At 44.2% G+C, this 19,232-nt stretch overlaps 1 protein-coding gene across 1 annotated transcript; it reads right to left on the minus strand.

The window, feature by feature from the left end:
• Positions 1 to 215: 215 nt before the first annotated feature.
• Positions 216 to 14,294, minus strand: FRRS1L (ferric chelate reductase 1 like). Its single transcript, XM_078785167.1, has 5 exons — positions 14,087 to 14,294; positions 5,605 to 5,722; positions 5,375 to 5,513; positions 1,581 to 1,824; positions 216 to 388 (listed from the first exon to the last, which is right to left on the minus strand). The coding sequence occupies exons 1-5, from the start codon at positions 14,292 to 14,294 to the stop codon at positions 216 to 218; spliced, it is 882 nt and encodes a 293-aa protein (XP_078641293.1).
• Between the last annotated feature and the right edge of the window lie 4,938 nt (positions 14,295 to 19,232).

Below are 19,232 nucleotides of genomic sequence, written 5' to 3' on the forward strand. Positions count from 1 at the left end.
AAGAATACAGAGCATTGTGAGGCAAAAATATAACATTTCACAACAATGATTAAACTTGATCAAACAACAGGGTAAACTTTCAAACTTCACCCAAGTCACAATTGTATGCCGAAGGAGGAATGCTCACAATGTACATGTCAATAAAGGTTTTGTGTGGTTCATAATTGTGGTTCAAAGGCCTCCTTCTCCGTACAGTCAGTTCGCGAATACGAGGCTTACGGGCGCCCCATGAGCGTGTAGAAGGCAAAAGCCACAATGAGCAGGAGACAGCCAGGAGAGGCATCTGACTGGTAGTCGGGTGAAGGGATGTGCACATCGACATAGCGGAAGATGCTCACAAGGAAGTCTGTCATGGGAGGACTGTCTATGTCATGCCGAGTCACCATTCCTGCGTGAAATGAAGACATGTGAATAATAAAAAGCTGTGGAAGTGAGAAAATGGCTTGGAAAAGGGACAACAGAAATATCGGAAAGGGGAAGGGGTGAGAAAAGGGAGACATGTATGGAGGTGGGGAAAGAAGAGGGAGGGAGTGTACAAGAGACAGACATTTTGGGTATTGAATAACTCGATGGCCCCTTAATGGAGTTCCTGTTTCAAAGTGATTGTCGAGACCATGTTGATAACCTTTGAAATGAGATGGTATTCATAGAATACTTACCCCGTGTAGTCGACTTGGTGCGAGCCAACACTTCTGTTTTTTAAGGTTTTTCTTTCATTGATCCAATATGGCTGCCAGACCACCAAAGGTGAATGGAGGTTATGTTTTCACCCCGGTCTGTCTGTTTGTCCGTTTGTGAACAAAATATCTCAAAAAGTTGTGGACGGATTCGGACGAGATTTGGCAGAGATGTAGCGTATGTGACATGGACGAAATGATTAGATTTTGGTGAAGATCCGAATTCGGCTAGTATAATTTTTAATTAAAGTGATTCTTCACCATTTGGATAGGGCCAAAAACGATACATAGCAGGATATCTCAAAACGTTATGGATGGATTTGGACGAAACTTGTTAGACAGGTTGTGTGCGTGACAAGGAAGAATCGAGTAATTTTGGTGAAGATCCGGATCCACGTAGTAGAATTTTGAAAGTGATTCTTCACCATCGAGTGATATGGTCAACCAGGCGGAGGTTTGCTCTCTACTGAGTACCGTTCTAGTTTAGCATGTCTTAGATCCATTTTAGCACCATTAGACCCATTTTACACTTTTTAACCCTTTTAGACCAGTTAGACCTTTTTCAGACATTTATAACCTTTCAGACCTTTGCCCTTGAGGAAATGAAGACCTTTAATTTGCAATTATAACGTTTCCATTCGTAAATCCTTCCATTTATTTGGCACACAAAATACACCACACAAAAGTTCTGGCAAGGGTCTGTAATCTCTGATTGCTCTTTGTAGTTGTTATTGCAGGTCTTTGTAAAAGTTTTCTTCCCAGAGGAAACATAAGAAGCTAGACATGTAAAGTACCTAACCATGTGTTGGGTGGACAATAAAGGGTTGGTTTGGTGGAGGATGAGGGGTGTGGTGGATTGACAATAAAGGGTGTGTTGGGGGGACGACAAAGGTTGTAACTCACCATGGCTTGCTGGACCCCAAGCAAATAGGAAATACCAGCCCAAGTGTAGGTCCACCATATCTTCTTGCCTCCGGGCTGACAGTGGGCGGCGGAAACGACAAGTGAGACGTCCATCAGCAAATATGCCCTCCTCATCTCGAGCTGGGTTTTGTCGGAGTTCTCGCACCCACTGACCGACCGTTTGGTAGTGCTGCACCCGAACGTTTCCCGCATGGTACACACAGGCCATTACATCATCACCACCCTGTGGTCACAAACAAGATGTTTGGTGTACATTTGTAAATGCCTTTATTGTTTCTGACAGTGACGAATGTGACTGATGTAACGTGGATTGATATCAGACGTTAAACTTACTCAATAATAATAATAATAATAATTAATAATTCATTTATTTTGTATAGCGCTTTTCCAGAAGCCCAAAGGCGCTTTGACAGAGTGGAAAACATAATGCATAACAATACATGAAAACAACAATTGCAAAAAGACAAGAATCAATAGGGAAATATCAATAATACGTAAACTTGTGTTATTACTGATGTCATGGCCATAGGCCAAGTACACTACCATTGAGATGATGCCATCTGTGTGTTTGTTTGTCAGCAGGATAACTTGGCAATGATGCCAGCTACAATCACTAACTTTGGCACAGAGCCTCATATTTTAAATTTTTCACAAGGGTTCTACTTTGAGCTCACAAGGAAAAAATATAATAAAATTTAGTACAGGACTATATTATTTTACTCACACCTGTGGCTATACGCTGGTGTATGAGTATTGGATAATCGTGTCTCTGTGTACAATATGAAACTGTGCCAAACTTGCCGATTGTACAGATGTGGCCAAAAATATTGGCACCCTTGCACTTTTTTCAAATAACTCACAATTTTCTCTAAAAATAAATTGAAATTGACAAAAGTATTTGGTCTCCACAATTCTTTATTTCACTAATATTATAGAACCTTTATTTTTGATTCAGAACTTAATATATCCTTTTAAATCAGAAAATAAAAAGAAATGGCACTGACAAAATTATTGACACCCGAGACTTAATATTTGGGAGCACAGACTTTGGACAAAATAACTGCAGTAAAGTGCTTCCTATAGCCATGAATGAGCTTCCTACACCTCTCTACTGGCAGTTTGGCCCACTCTTCTTGTGCAAACTGCTCCAGTTCTCCCAGATTTGAAGGGTGCCTTCTCCCAACTGCTGTTTTCAGATCTCCCCACAGGTGTTCATCAATGGGATTTAGATCTGGACTCATTGCTGGCCATTTCAGAACAGTCCAGCGGTTTGTCTTGAACCATTCCTGGGTGCTTTTTCAAGTGTGTTTGGGGTCATTATCCTGCTGCAAGACCCATGACCTTCTCCGGAGACCCAGATTTCTGACACTGGGTTGAACACTGCGCTCCAAAATTCCTTGGTAATGTCCTGATTTCATGATGCCATGCACACATTCAAGGCACCCAGTGCCAGAGGCAGCACAGCAACCCCAAAACATCACTGAACCTCCTCCATGTTTGAATGTAGGGAAGGTTTTCTTTTCATTGAAGGCTTCATTTTGTTTTCTGTAAACATAGAGATGATGTGCGTTACCAAAGAGCTCTAATTTGGTCTCATCTGTCCACAGAACATTGTCGTACCTTGTGTCTGAAGGTCAGCTTGAATCTGTTTGGCAGTTGATCGAGGTGCTTTCTCCACTATTCGAACAATCCTGCGCTGCAATCTTCGATCAAGTTTGTCTTGCGGCCACGTCCAGGGAGGTTGGCTACAGTGCCATGGGCCTTAAACCTCCTGATAACATTGCGTACAGTGGTCACAGGAACATCAAGGTCTCTGGAGATAGACTTCTAGCCTTGAGATTGTCCATGCTTGGCTACAATCTTGTGTCTGACCTCCTCAGACAATTCTCTGGTTTTATTTCTTTTCTCCTTGCTCATGGAGAAACAGTGACACAGAACACCAGAATGACTCCTTTTCTCTGTTCAAACTGGTTGAATTAATGATTTTTATATTGCAGGCACCTTAAACTCACCACAGGCGACTTCAATTCCAAAGTAAAGGAGAATCACCTGCTTGAAATCCAATTATTTCTAACAACTTCTAAAAGGTGCCAATATTATTGTCCGGCCCATTTTCGGATTTCTGTGTGGAATAAGCTAAGATTTAGTAATTTTTCAGCTTTTTTTGTTTTGTTCCACTGCAAACTAAAGAAATACATATGTGGATACCAAAATATTTTTTTATTTCACCAATTTTCTGGAATAAATGGTGCATTATTTGAAAAAGGTGCAAGGGTGCCAATATTTTTGGCCACGACCGTGACTGTTCATATTATCGAGTTATTCTGCCAACGAAAAGACAAACACACAGACGCATTGATCATAATACTCTCTCACCGAGAGACATGAAGCACATCAAAAGAGCAAGCAGGTACAAATAGCTCAGAATCCAAATGAGAGGGAGAGGAGTCATTCACAGGTGAGGCGATCTCTATTCAGATCAACAACACCCGTGACCAAAGAACAGAAACAGCTAACACTAACATAATAGAGTAGGGCCAAAGTAGAAGGATATAAGGCCAAAGTTAGAATCCAGAGTAAATGAGCCTGGATATCAAGCAATAGGTTTTTAAAAGGCTACACAAATATTAATATACACCCGAAGCTCTGTTGTCTCCTCATACTCAATAAGTGGGGAGGGATGGGGACCAAATTGAGTGTGGGGAGAGGGGAATGGATAGGGGACCAAATATTTTGTGTCCATAACATGCCAATGGGTATCCCAATCCGCATACAAATTTTTAGGGGAATTGGCCAAGCAGTTTGATGCTGAAGTGAGAGTCAAGTAATAGTAAAATCAAACATTAATACCCCCAAAACAACAAAAAGTATTATAATATATCATAAACTAAAACCGCAACTCGTAATCTAGCTGTAGGCCCTATATATGAGCGAGTTGTTTCTGGGTGAAACCTTTTCTTTGCTTTTTATACTATTCCATACTCATGGGCCAATTGTCTTGAAATTTGCTCCACCACACTATTTTAACACACGCTAGGTCAATGTCACAATAAATAAAAAATGCAATTCGTAATCAAATCAATGTTAAAGCAAGAAATAACGGTGCTCTGGGAGATCAGCGGGGAGAGGAGTGAAGCTTGGCTTAAGCAGCGGCACTTCCGCGTCACATTAAATGGTGAATACTTTGTCAGGGATCCAACCAATATGGCACTTTCAAAATTACGTAATCCGCCCCAGAATGCTCAGTGCACATGCACAGAAACCCCAGGAAATGGCGATCTCTGGTGCACCATTAAAGTATATTGTGTGTGCAAGATAAGGATTGTTACCTAAAATGGCTCACAAAGCATCTGAAAGAAGCCGAAAATACTTGGAAAAGTACCTGTGGGGAAAGAGCTTTGCCTCTACACAATGAAAGACTTGGAAAGACAAATGGAAAGCTCCTCGTACTGCAAACTCGCGACCAGGTGGAAGGCCCCAATGGCGTGTGCTACACAAACCCTCAATGGATCGCTAACAGTGAATGGACTGTGCATCTGGATTAGGTGCTTACGAACACTGATTGGAAGAACATATCTGGGGCCTGTGAAATTAATCATGTTGGGAAGAGATTAGAGGTGGGGGAGAGAGGGGGGGGGGGGGGAGGTGGACAGCACTTCCATGTCACGTTTCAGGTGAATTCAGCATTGTACAGCACACCATGAGGTCATTCACACATCATCTTGGCGATCGACATTCAAAAAACAAACAACAGACGTGAGTAAGGTAATGACCATTTTTCGGTCAGAAGAGAACCCGATAGCCACCCATCCATCGGTCTCGGCACTCAGCTCAAACTCAACGTCGTCTGAAAGGCGCCGATAGCTGAGAAAATACTCGCAAGTATCGGCGGTACAATCCGGGGCTCCATACCTGCAAACAATTAAAGAGAATGAAGAATGTGTACGCAAGTAAAGTAATGAAATACGTTTGCTATTGCCCCGAGCTAGGCCCAGGTACTCACCGGAAGCATCCTTTGTCGGAGCCGCAATCATCAGAACGAATTGGTACAAATGGGTCGACAGGCGGAGGTGAAGGGAGTGGTCCATCTGGAGACAGACATGGGAGGGTGACACATGGATCTGTTAAGAATGTGATTGCTGATGTACGATGGAGAATGTCGAGTGAGGAAGAAGATCAGGAGTGTAAGTTGGAAGATGTTACCCTCATCATTGTGACCACATGAGAGATCACAGGGTCATCTTAAGGAAGAACTTTGATGTATGTTGTTTTTGTTGTAAAGGATATATTGCCATGTTCCTTTTATTGGTGAAATTGTACAGTAAATGGTTGAGTGTATTTGTACAAGGGGTGGTCAGTAAGTTTGTGGCCTGACATCAATTCGTTCATTCAATGGAGCCCATAGCTGCTGGTTTACATCATTTCTGGGGGTGCATCTGTGCTGACTTATAATCCTGGGAAACTCGTTTCAAAGCAAACAGGTTTAATAAGTAACTATTAGAATGGGGACGTGGGAAGTACAGAGATAACCGGATGGTACGCTTAAATGGCTGTAACAGTTCTTCAATTTTAATCTTATCACTAATCTTATCACAGGCAGACTAAGTCAGGAACACAGGATGAAAGAGAATGACAGAGGTGTAGATGTATATGTAATTAATTGATATATGTGGGAAAATTACATGCCCAGACCAGGAATAGAACCCAGGTCCTCTGGAAAACCGTATCAGTGCTCTGACCATATGAGCTATCTGGGCGACCCTGACCAAGCATGCAATTTCCCCACACATATATTCCCATATGGTATGGTTCACCAGAGGACCTGGGCTTGATTCCTGGTCTGGGCATGTAATTTTCCCACATATGCCAATTAATTAGTTATAATCCTGTTCATTTATTTAATTGTGTTTCTACGCCCCCAGTGGTGTTTGTAATAGCGGACAATGTATTTGTGCCCCCCCCCCCCCACCCCCCCATTGGAGGAAGGCCCTCTTGTGAGCAGGCCGTTGGTGCTCCTATGGTTGGCGGCGAGTACCCCGGAAGCAGTGACGGAAAGAGAATGGCACTTGTATGTGGGAAAATTGCATGTTTGGTCAGGGTCGCCCAGATAGCTCAGATGGCAGAGAGCACTGGTACAATTCACCAGAGGACCTGGGTTCAATTTCTGGTCGAGGCATGTAATTTTCCCACATATGTCAATTCATTAGTTATAATCCTGTTCATTTATTTAGATATATATGTGTGTTTCTAAAGAAGTTAACGAGGCCAGGGTAACTTTCCCATAAAGCGGTCACTGATGGGCAGGAAGATGAGCCCGCGGCGGTCAAAAACTCGACCAACCTTATGCACTCGGACACAGAGCTCAGCATCCCCAGCTTCAAGGTGCCTCTGGTTCTTTAGACTTTTCCAAAACAACCAACACTGCACAGCAAATCTATCAACAGGTGAACAACAACTATGGGGGATGCCTCTTCGTGGTGGAACAACAACTATGGGTGATACCCCAACGCAAGTTGGGGACCCAATCTTCACCATTCTTCCCTACTGCCCGGATTCCTAAGGGCAGCGTGGTCACGGTCAGAGTGCCAATGGGTCCCCATGGACTGGCCCTTTCCCTCTTGTCTGTCTCTTCTCTTCTCTTCTCTCTCTCTCTCTCTCTCTCACTCTTTCACTCTCTCTAACTCTCTCACTCTCTCACTCTCTCTAACTCTCACTCTCTCTAACTCTCACTCTCTCTCACTCTCTCTAACTCTCTCTCACTCTCTCCCACTCTCTCACTCTCTTTCACTCTCTCTAACTCTCTCACTCTCTCTAACTCTCTCACTCTCTCACTCTCTCTAACTCTCTCACTCTCTCCCACTCTCTCACTCTCTTTCACTCTCTCTAACTCTCTCACTCTCTCTAACTCTCTCACTCTCTCACTCTCTCTAACTCTCTCTCTCACTCTCTCACTCTCTCTCACTCTCTCACTCTCTCTAACTCTCTCTCTCACTCTCACTCTCTCACTCTCTCTCACTCTCTCACTCTCTCTCACTCTCTCTAACACTCTCACTCTCTCTAACTCTCTCTCTAACTCTGTCATGGCCCTGACTTTGTGAAGGTGAGGTATACCATCCTGGATGTGGGGGATGTCTGGGTCGCTCCTGGGAGATCGATCGGCTGTCTCTGTGCCGGGCCTTGTTCAAGAGAACTGTCCGGGGCTATACAACAACAGCAGCAGGTAAATATGGCTTGCTTCATTCATTGTCAGAGCAGCGTCATGAACAGTGAGCTCTAGTCTATGGTTCATGCAACGAATCACGATGACATCACCGTGAATATTTCCTCGCAGAACTGATGTTGCCCCTTTATACTTCCCAAGTATCGAAGTTGCTCCATCACTTACAAAATCTAGTAAATGCTCTTTCAGTATAACTTCAGAGATGCCACATTGATGCAGAGTGGAAAGTAGCTAATCTGCAATGCCAGCATCTGTTCCCGACGTAAGCTCTACAATGTTAAACAAGTACAAAAAGTTTTAATTAAAACAAAAGCCGCGTCGATGTTACACAATGCCTAGATGCAGCTGTGCCTATAACGTCGATGTTATAGGTACAGGACATTCCTATTGATTCGATTACTTGATGTTATTTTTGTGCAAAGTGAAAATATATCTCGGCAATTTCCCGTGTGTGGCGACGAATTTTTAATATATCTCGGCATTTTCCCGTCTGTTATTTCAGGCGGTGTATGAGTGACCATGCCGCGAATTAAAAAAAATATATCTCGGCAATTTCCCGTGTGTGGCGACACGTGAACGAAGCTATGCTCCTCTCTCCACATTATTGTGACGACGTATAAATTAAATATTTCATCGTGACGATTGTCATAAAATGGACGAATTTTTAATATATCTCGGCATTTTCCCGTCTGTTATTTCAGGCGGTGTATGAGTGACCATGCCGCGAATTAAAAAATATATATCTCGGCAATTTCCTGTATGTGGCGACACATGAACGAAGCTATGCTCCTCTCTCCACATTATTGTGACGACGTATAAATTAAATATTTCATCGTGACGATTGTCATAAAATGGACGAATTTTTAATATATCTCGGCATTTTCCCGTCTGTTATTTCGGGCGGTGTATGACTGACCATGCCGCGATTTAAACAAAATATATATATCTCGGCATTTTCCCGTCTGTTATTTCGGGCGGTGTATGACTGACCATGCCGCGATTTAAAAAAAAAATATCTCAATGGACTTGAAGTTACAGGCCTTTGAGAATTCATTTCGTTCTATAAAGGGCAACTTTCATCGGATTTTCTTCCCGTTTTTTTTCAACCGAGTCTAAAACTATGTTAGCGACTGTGAAAAATGAAATGATATATCGAATTTGATTTGAAATAAAACTGTGTGAGAGAGGAAGACACCACCGGCCTACAAAACAGGCCTCAAAGCTATGCAAGTTAATAAAATGGTGGATATTTGTTTATATGAAGGCTCTCCCAGAATGGGTGGAGCTATGGTTCCCAGAGTGGGTGGAGCTTTGAGGTTTTGTCTTCTCTGCAAGAACAAGAAGAAGAACAAGAAGAACAACAACAACAGCAGAGGGCACTCTATGAGCAGCGTCTGCGACGCGGCTAAAAAAAAGTTGCTCGGTACGTCCTCATCTTCAATTCGAATGCAAATTCTTAGACAAGATATGTTGGAGGTAGATGTGGTTTCATCAATCAGGATACTGAACTTGTTGCTCGAATCAATTATGTACTTAGTGTGACAGTGCAGTTTTTACTGCTGCATTAAGCCAATTATAGCACCAGTTCGCTTCCCCCCTCAACTTGGACAGTCCATTTTCCCCTCCCCACCCCCCCCCCCTTCACTCCCCCTGATGCAAAGTGGAATTGTAACTCGAGTTTCAGGCCATATGGCGGCGCTTTGCAAAGTACTTGACCACGCCCAGTTCGTGAGGTTTGACGAGAGCGGCGCTTTGCAAAGTACTTGCCCACGCCCAGTTCGTGAGGTTTGACGAGAGCGGCGCTTTGCAAAGTACTTGCCCACGCCCAGTTCGTGAGGTTTTACGAGCCTTGCTCATGAGCCTCGACGGCGGCCGGGGTTTGTTTGTGTGTTTCAAGCTGGAATAAAGGACGACGGGACCACACTCTCATGTTGTGCTGAGGTCTGAATTTTGCGTTGGATTAGCAAAGTTCTAAAGCCATTTCCTCTGCTACAAACATCAGCATGTTATGACAGGTGTGATCAGAATTCAGCATTTTCCCGATATCTAATCCATTGAGCTACTGCAGCTGCAAAATGCTAGTATGCATCTTAAATGACAGATTTTCATTACATGTCATAATCTGGTATTGGCTTAAGGCACGGTCCCATAGAGTCTGCGTTGGTATACGATGGGCTACGATGGCCCAAACCTACGATGGCCCACGATCACTCTGAACAAGTCGGCATGAACTGATGATGATGAAGTGATGGCTGATGGCTGGGGTTTATATACCCCCAAAGTAGCTACGAGGACGCACGAGGACGCAGGATTGTCGTGCGTTGTCGTACGATATCGTACATGTCGTACAACGGTCGTACGATGGTCTACGATTGTAGGATCGTGGAACATCGTAGACTATCTTTTGAACATTTCAAAAGATGATTTTCCAACCTACGATGGCAACAAAATCGTACGTCGATGCAGGATGGGCTCCACTATGCTCCACGATCCTACCATCGTAGACCATCGTATACCAACGCAGGCTCTATGGGACCATGGCTTTAACGGTTAAGGTGTCCACCTTAAGATCTTAGGGTCTTGAGTATGAGACCATGTCTTGCTGTTAAAGCTTGTTCTAAAGTTTGTGACCATGTCTCTGCCATGATCTTTCCTGGGAAACCACATTTCAAATCTGGCCTCCAAAGCCAGTCGCTGACTTGGGATCCTCCGTCGTGCGAAGTCCTTCCTTGGCACACCTGAGCTCCTCACCACATACAAGGCTTTCATCCGCAGCTCAATGGAATACTGCTCTCCCCTCTGGGCTGGTGCTCCTGCCTCACACCTGGCTCAGCTTCACGCTGTAGAAACCGAAGCTTTCAGAATCATTGGAATCTCCCGCGATGAAGATGATTCTGAGGGCCTTTCACTCTCTCACCGTAGGCAGGTTGGTGGTCTTTCTGTCTTCTACTGACTCCTCTCCGGCCTGGCTCTCCCAGCTCTGTCTGTGCTCTGTCCTCCAAATATTCGTTCAAGACGCACAAGATCTGCCTGCCATGAAGTGAAACCATGTTTCTATCCATGTCATGTCACCATGTAGTGTCTCTTCTAGTGAAACTGCCAAAATTTAGGCTCTCTGCTCACCTTCACTCTTTCATTCCCCTTTTCTCCTGCCTTTGGAACAAACTCCCTCACTCTCTTCAATCCCACTCCCCCCTCCAGGTCTTTAAAATAGCTGTTCACCACCATCTCTTATCTTCCCCCATCTAAAACCTTGATCTTTTCTACCCCCATTAATTCACCCCCTTCAAATTCCGATTTCTCTCCTGAAGGTCCCTGTAGTGTCCATCTTGTTTATCCCATGTACCCCGCCCCAGCCCCTCCCCGCACAGATCCCCCCACCCCCACACACCCCTCCCGCCCTCTGTACCCCTCCACAGATCTCCCAATGTCCCTTTTCTCTACTGGTGTTGTGTTTCCCTTTCTCTCCCTCCCCCACTTGTCTCCCGCTCCCTTTATTTTATGTTCTACGTGTTAGCTCTGACACGAGCCTCGACTGCGTATCGGAAAAAAAATAGACTGTTCGCTGTCTTGCACCGCTGGCGTACCTGCCATCACGTGAGATTTGGTTGCTCGGCCAAAGGTAAGATCTGTCCGTGATTGCCGTCGGCACACAACTCACTTGGCACAGAGATTTCAATGTGCATGGACATTGGACGTGGAATCAGACAGGAAATCTCTGCAGCAGGGCACTGATGTGGCCATTCAGTGACTCACCTGGGCAACCAGGTCGGACTGGTGGACTGCAACAGTATGTATGTATCATCGACTCTTCCGACAGAAAATTGGGCTCGGAAGCTGAAACTTTCCGGGATTAACGGGGGGGGGGGGGGGGGGGGGGTAAAATGAAGTTTTTCCTGTGCAAGTTTTGTTTGATTCCATCAAGTTTTGCCCATCTGGGAACTTTCTTTCTCGGGTTCCATTGATACCCAGAGACAACCTGAACCCATTCACCATGAAGAGGAGGCAATTCCTAGTCCGTGCTGCATTGGAATGACTGCTGAGTCTCAGTCAAACATTGAGGAAAATTGGAATTTATCTGGAAACACAAATGTTCTCCTGTGCAGTATTATGTGACAACCCTGGAGTTGGATCAAGAAGTGCTATCAAGATCTCAACTCCAAAAACCAAATTTGAAAAGAAGACTGAATATTATTGTGATAATGTCGTCTATCCAGGACATGTGTAATTTAAGCTTCCATCAAAATAAAATCTCACGTGCTCAGTGTGCAACCTCCATTTTGGAATCATGTAGAGTTAGGACAATTTTGTGGGAGAGTAAGTGGGCCGAAGGCTCAGACAGACCTCTGCAGGAACTCGGATATATTCCGACCTTAGGGCAGGTATTTGCAGATAGCATTTAATAATGCAAATCAAACGTTGACTTGATTTCACGAACAAACACCACAAACCTCATGATCTTTCATCCACAATCTAGCCTTGTTCGTCAGTACGATCTCATGTATGTTCGTTCTTGACCTTTGCACAACCCTTCCTGTTACCTGCGCCACCAAAGGTGGATGGAGGTTATGTTTTCACCCCTGTCAGTGCGTTTGTCCATTTGTGAACAAGATATCTAAAAAAAGTTGTGGACGGATTCGGACGAAATTTGGCAGAGATGTAGCGCATGTGACAAGGACGAAATGATTAGATTTTGGTGAAGATCTGAGTTAAGGATTCGGATATGAGAATTATTTATTTTTCTCAGTGATTCTTCACCTTTGAGTGATAAGGCTAAAGCCAACATATAGCACGATATCTCAAAAAGTTATGGATGGATTTGGACGAAACTTGTTGGACAGGTTGTGTGTGTGACAAGGAAGAATCGATTCAATTTTGGTGAAGATTCGGATCCGGCTAGTAGAATTTTCAAGTGATTGTTCACCATTGAGTGATATGGCCAACCAGGTGGAGGTATGCTCTCTCCTAAGTGCTGCTCTAGTTCAGCTTGCATTAGGGTCCAAACCCCAAAAAGAAGGTACGCCGATAACATGTCTAACAGGCAAAGAGGTGTGTGCATAAATCATGGGTGGTGTGTGTATGGGATTTTTTTTTTTTTTATGAGAGAGAGAGCTGAAGAGCGAGTCTTGCAGGTGAGTCAGCGGAGCGGATCAGAAGATCTGAGTCAGCGGACAGGTAGAATAATTAATAAAATCGACAGAACATTGATCGTGGGATTCTAAACTGGAAGCAAGGAGAAGTTGAAGTTTTAGGTGTTAACCACTTGGAATATGTCTTTCAATCTCGACAATTCTCACTCTCTCTCTCTCCGAAAGGACATATGGAAAACCCTCCGATCTACTTTGTCAACAATCCTCTTGAGGAAGTTCAGTCATTCAACCTCCTGGGTCTCACTATCAGCCATGATCTTTCTTGGGCAAACGACATTTGTAAGTTGGCCTCCAAAGGCAATCGCCGACTGAGCAACTTCCACTGTGCGCACACCTGAACTCTTATCCACCTACAAGCCCTTCATCCGCAGCTTGATAGAGTACTGCTCTCCCCTGTGGGTTGGCACCACTACCTCACATCTCCTTCAGCTTTGTGCGGTGGAAACCAAGGTCTTCAAGATCATTAGAATCGTCCACGTTGAAGCCGAGTCTACGGGCCTATCACTTCACCATCGCAGACAGGTGGGTGGTCTCCTTGTCTTCTACCACCTCCATTCTGGTCTTGCACCCTCTGCTACTTCCATGCTTTGTCCTCCCAGGGTTCTGCAGGACCCTCGTGTTCACTTCTGGTGAAAGTTATGGTCCAAAGGGCAGTAACCCCCTTCAGGTGCAACTCTCTAAATGCAGGATCACTACTCACCTCCACTCATTCGTTCCTCTTTTTTTCTCACCTGTGGAACCAACTTCAACATTTTCTTCAATCTCATTCTTCCCTCCAGATCTTCAAGACAGCTGTTCACCACCATCCTAGATCATCCCTCATCCAAAAATATATTTTCTAGCCCCCTAACCCCCCCCCCCCCCCCCCCCCCCCCCACTCCTGTTTGTGTTTCTCCCCTTTTTGTTCCACTGTTCATTTTTTTTGTTCTACTGAAACGTCACATTGTCCTCGCTTCCCACGGCGGTTATTCGATCAACGGTCTGTCTATTTCATCTATTGTTCTACCTTCGTACCTGTCCGCCGACGCAGGTCGACACGAGCCTTCATCACCTGCAAGACTAGTTCTTCATTCACTCCCTGAGTCCCAGCCGAGGCGACCTTCGTGACGTCTCACCTTCCCCGAGCAGCTGCGAGCGGTATAACCCGCGTGAGAATGACGCTGACGCATGCGAGTCCCAGCGAGCACCCTCGCCATCGGAGCTGTCCGCAACAGCACCGGACAAGAACCAAACCGCCGGACACAGCAGCAGCGGCAACAGGGCCCAAGACAGCCCGTGGTGACGGACAAGGCCCAAGTCGGACGCGTCTGGGGATGCGATCATGCCGTAAGAGCCGCGGGTCGATGTGGATTCAGTTCGGGGGACAAATCCTGGTTTTAGAGGAAGGGGTAAAACCCGAGTCCCGAATGGAAACGAGGCCGATCGGTCACGTGTCCCCTCCTAGCCGGTACAAACGTCATGGATCTGGTACACGAGCGGTAATCTCCATTCCAGGTCCAGCCCAGGAGGACACGAATTGTCCACAATTAATGATACGAGTCCCGGTCACACGGCGATGCCCAACTCACGGTATGGGGTAGCGGGGGTATGGAGGTAGTAGCGGGGGTATGGAGGTAGTAGCGGGGGTATGGAGGTAGCGGGGGTATGGAGGTAGCGGGGGTATGGAGGTAGCGGGGGTATGGAGGTAGCGGGGTATGGAGGTAGCGGAGGTATGGTATGGGCGTAGCGGGGGTATGGGCGTACCGGGGGTATGGGTGTAGTGGGGGTATGGGGGTAGCGGGGGTATGGGGTAGTGGGGGTATGGGGTAGCGGGGGTATGGGCGTACCGGGGGTATGGGGGAAGCGGGGGTATGGGCGTAGCGGGGGTATGGGGTAGCCGGGGTAGGGGATAGCGGGGGTTATTTAAATAATAATAAAAAATTCTCATATCCGAATCCATAATCAGATCTTCACCAAAATAGAATCTCTTTGTCCTTGTCAGACACGCAACTTGTCCACCAAGTTTCGTCCAAATCCGTCCACAACCATTTGAGATATCCGGCTATGTATCGTTTTTGGCCCTATCTCTCAATGGTGAAGATTCACTTTAAAATTCTAGTAGCCAGATCCGAATCTTCACCAAAATCTAATCATTTCGTCCTTGTCACGTACGCTACATCTCTGCCAAATTTCGTCCGAATCAGTCCCCATTTTTTTGAGTTATCGTGTTCACAAACGGACAGACAGGGGTGAAAACATAACCTCCATCCACCTTTGGTGGCGGAGGTAATAAAAAGTTACCCATGTGTGTAGATAGCAGCCAAAAACAGTAGGTTTCAGGAGATGGGACGGAGACCTACCAGCCCTCAAAGTATCCACCTCCGGTCACGTGTGTGTGCTTTATATTTTCTGTTTAAAACTTGTTTTTTCTTTGCAACCGCTTGTCCGATCGATACAAAACAAAGGACCTTCCATGGAGAATATCTTATTGATAACTATGATGTCGTAGGTCACATGGTATAGCAGCCATTAAAGGGAAAGAATTTGGAAGCTGCTCAAGGAAAAAAAAATTCAACTTGGCACATGTCATCAACTCCCCATGTGGTATATAGGGTACTAACAATGACATCATCAGTGAAGCGATATTCCAGCCATGATTGGTTGAATCAAATCCTTATCCAAAAAAATAAGAAAATTTATATAAATGATCTACTTCTCGATGCGAGAAGAATAAAATTGATGACGTCATTGGTCACATGTTCTGGTGGCCATATTTGATTGAATTTTTTTTTCTCCAGAACCACTCAACAGATTGATGCGAAACTTCTTACATATGATCGACAAGCCATGGGGATTTTAGTTTGAATTTTTGTTCTCATATTCACCTTCATTGATGCAATTTATACTTCACGTGCACAAACCAAGTTGTTACATATAATAATCAATGAATAATCCATAAAGCTACGGATAATGGCAATGTATGTGACATAATAGGGTGTATGGATAATGCAGGAAAATGGCCATAATAGTAGCGTGTTCAGCTAATGATGGTATTTTTTTTCAGAATGAGCGCGTTATGCGAGACAATGCGCTCCACCAAGTGCCGTTCTATTTTGAAAATGTTTTTTTGAATCCTTTTGACGAACCATACTCTGCCACAGCACATTGAGTGGCTTTCCAGTAGTAGTTAGGGCAGGAAATAGAGTTTGTTCATGGTGCCGGCAATACCTCGCCAATTCTTCACGAAGAACGCTTTGAGGTATTTAACAGCCACCAACGAAGAATGCTGGCAGGTGAGACGCCTGTTTAACGTCCATCCGAGGGACGGCGCACACACATTGATGAATCACCCTGCTCGTGAAACACTGGGACGACAATTTAAATAGCTGGGTTGGGATTCAAATCCAGGCTAGTTGGAGGAGTGTGTGTACCTCGAAGCCACCGTCAGCTGTTTTTTATTTGTATATTAATTAATAATAATTAATATAAACGTTTTTTTCATATTTCGGAATTATACTTTTTTGGGGGTATATCTTATACTATTGAGAGAATCTCGTTCGTTAACCTCTGAATACCACATTAACCTCAATTAATCTTGAAGTCACCCCCATAGAGATTTGCGTGTGTCACCCCCATGAGAATGTTGGAGATTTGCGTGATGGTCAGAGCCAGAGGGCCACAGTCTGAAAAGGACTTGACACTCAAGAGTTAAGTGATTATGTTAGAGATATATATATATATATTCTTATTTTTTTTATTTCATGCAAGATCGAGGCTCATGTAAGAGCTAACATTAATCACAAAAAGACAAACTGACACATAAAACATACGATAAAGGGAGCGGGAGACAAAATGGGGAGAGAGTACCCAGGGAGCAAGAGTGGTCAACCAGACACGGTCTGCTATAAAAGGTTTTCGTATATGGTTGGATTCCTTAGACCCCCAGCAACAACTTCCAGGTGGACAACCTTAATTCCAACAGGCTACTGTAACTGTGCAATTCAAGATGGCATCCAAGATGGTCGCCATATTTTAAAATCTCCATATTGTCATCAATTGTTATCTTATTTTCATGTGTAATACTTTGTTTCTCTGGTTTTCAAGGTCAGGGAATCTATTTATGATGGTTTCAGAGTGATATGATATGTTTTATGCCATTTGTCTCATAAAAATCATGTGGGCAGAAATGTCCAAAACTGTGATGTGTAGTGGTGTGGCCATTGTGTAGTGTGCATGTAGTCTAGCATATCAGAAATTTGCATGTAGTGTAGCATATCAATAGCTTGCATGTAGGCCTACTCTAGTTGCTAGTATGCATAACATGGTGGTGGTTTTGCTGTTGCTGGTGATTGCATGAGAGGTATGATGATGACCCAGGCAGAGAAACGGGTGGTGGAAGGAAGCTTGTCACTGAAAAAGGAACCCAAGAGGAGACGCCAGGACACTGACATTGACTACACAAAGTGCATAATATGTCAAGGACTTGGTGCAAAGGGACTATTAGTAGGGGAGCTCCCAATAGAGTTCGTGACCATTTTCCCGTGATCAAGGTTTGAAGGTTGATTTTGAAAGATAAAAATATATATAAAAAAATAAGCTTGGGTATCTTTTTTTAAAATGCGGGCTAACTCGGCCAGAGGACAAAATCCAAGATGTCCGCCAAAACCGCGAAATCGGGCATATTTCCGCCTACGTGAATGCTACATATACATATTGGGTGTCCATATGTGGGTTTTTCTGGGCCCAGATCTTGCATCTTACATCAGTCAAGTGATATTGTGACTTAAAATGATATTAAATGATTAATGTTGACCAAAATCCAAGATGGCCGCTGCAAAAAACCATGTATTGTATATGTTCATAATTGTGCATACCATAGATTCATCGCTGGCGTCTAAATACAGTTTTACATGACTAGTGTTTTCATTTATAACCTTACTGTTACTATGAATGACTTTTTGAGCAGGTAACGAACCAAGATGGCTGCCTCTCGCCCGTTAGATAAGCAGTTATGGCTACTGTACATTGTATCTATTGCAACGTCTTTTATTTGACACAATGTTCAAGGTTTTCATTTGCAATCAGTAAGAAAGAATTTATCTTTCTCTATTTTGTTTTATTATATTTACAGTGACATGACATTACATTTACAAGCAGTGATACACATTGCACAAGTAGCATATACGGTAGGGTTGAAAATGACAATAGTTGTTATAACAGTTTGTTTGTGTTGGATAGATTGAAATTGTTATTCACTGTCCGAATCGTCCGTCTCGGACCCAGACTCAACTGGATCATCCATAGTTGGGCTGCTTTCCAAAGCCTGAGTTAGTTTTTCTGGGAGTGCTGGGTGAATGTACCTCAATGGAAGACACATGCCTTCCTCGAGATGCCAGCCATGAGATAAAGGAGACGGTGGCGCATCAGGTTTTTCGTAGTTGAGCAACACGTAGGTTTGATAGTTCACTCTCTTGACTTTCAAATCGTGGGATTCTTTGTCTGGTGGAAGCCGCAGTATTGATTTCCTTTTCATTTGTCGCCACTTCCTGGCCCGAGCATCACACAGAGTGGTACTTTGTTTGTCCTTGTATATGTACCGTATGGTGTACAGCGTCATATGATCAAGCACCTGCTGAGGGACCGGTAGGTGTTTCCCTACTTCACTGAGGAACGCTCTAGCTTCAGGTGAAGTGGATGATATGTCGAAGATGGTTTTCTTCCCATGTCCAAAGAATGCTGCTGTTGTGTCTGAGCCGCTGTGGACGTGAAGAGGAACTATGATATCTGCTATTTCCTTCGGGCAGAAAGCTGTACAATCTATGAACTGCTTTTTGTACTTCATTGCGAGCACCCCTTCAGTTCTATGAGCAACATACGATGCCAATACAAGCACGTCCGTATCTTCTGCGTCGATGATAACAGGTGTTTCTATTCCAGCTTTACGTATTTGTGAGTAGATGAAGAACATGCATGTGTCTGCTTCTAACTGTTCACACTGGAAGTCTGTAACAGGCAAACCTGTCGATAGATTGACACATGTGGGCCCAACGCAGTAGACAAATTCAGTGTTAGAATAGTTTTGGTACAACACGCTGAACTCGTTTCTGAGAAAGATCTGTAGGTGCTGCTTGTTTGTTGCATTGTGGAAGAAGTCTTGAAATCCTTTGGCAGATGGGAATTTGTCCGACTGCTTGAAAAATACATTCTTGGAGCCATCTGAAAATCCAGAAGTGCTTTTTCGAAGCTTGCGTTCGCTATCCTTGACGGTCAGGGAAACATCAT

The sequence above is a fragment of the Myxine glutinosa genome, chromosome 10 (assembly GCF_964187855.1).
Source record: "Myxine glutinosa chromosome 10, kmMyxGlut1.1, whole genome shotgun sequence".
Taxonomy (NCBI): domain Eukaryota; kingdom Metazoa; phylum Chordata; class Myxini; order Myxiniformes; family Myxinidae; genus Myxine; species Myxine glutinosa.

What these genes read in the sequence shown, in the direction of transcription:
- FRRS1L (XM_078785167.1), bottom strand. Translation starts at nt 14,294, where the DNA reads ATGATCGCATCCCCAGACGCGTCCGACTTGGGCCTTGTCCGTCACCAC. An exon ending in TCCGACAAAGGATGCTTCCG is followed by an intron (nt 5,514 to 5,604) that starts GTGAGTACCTGG and finishes AATTGTTTGCAG; the next exon opens with GTATGGAGCCCCGGATTGTA. An exon ending in TCTCTTCTGACCGAAAAATG is followed by an intron (nt 1,825 to 5,374) that starts GTCATTACCTTA and finishes TTGTGACCACAG; the next exon opens with GGTGGTGATGATGTAATGGC.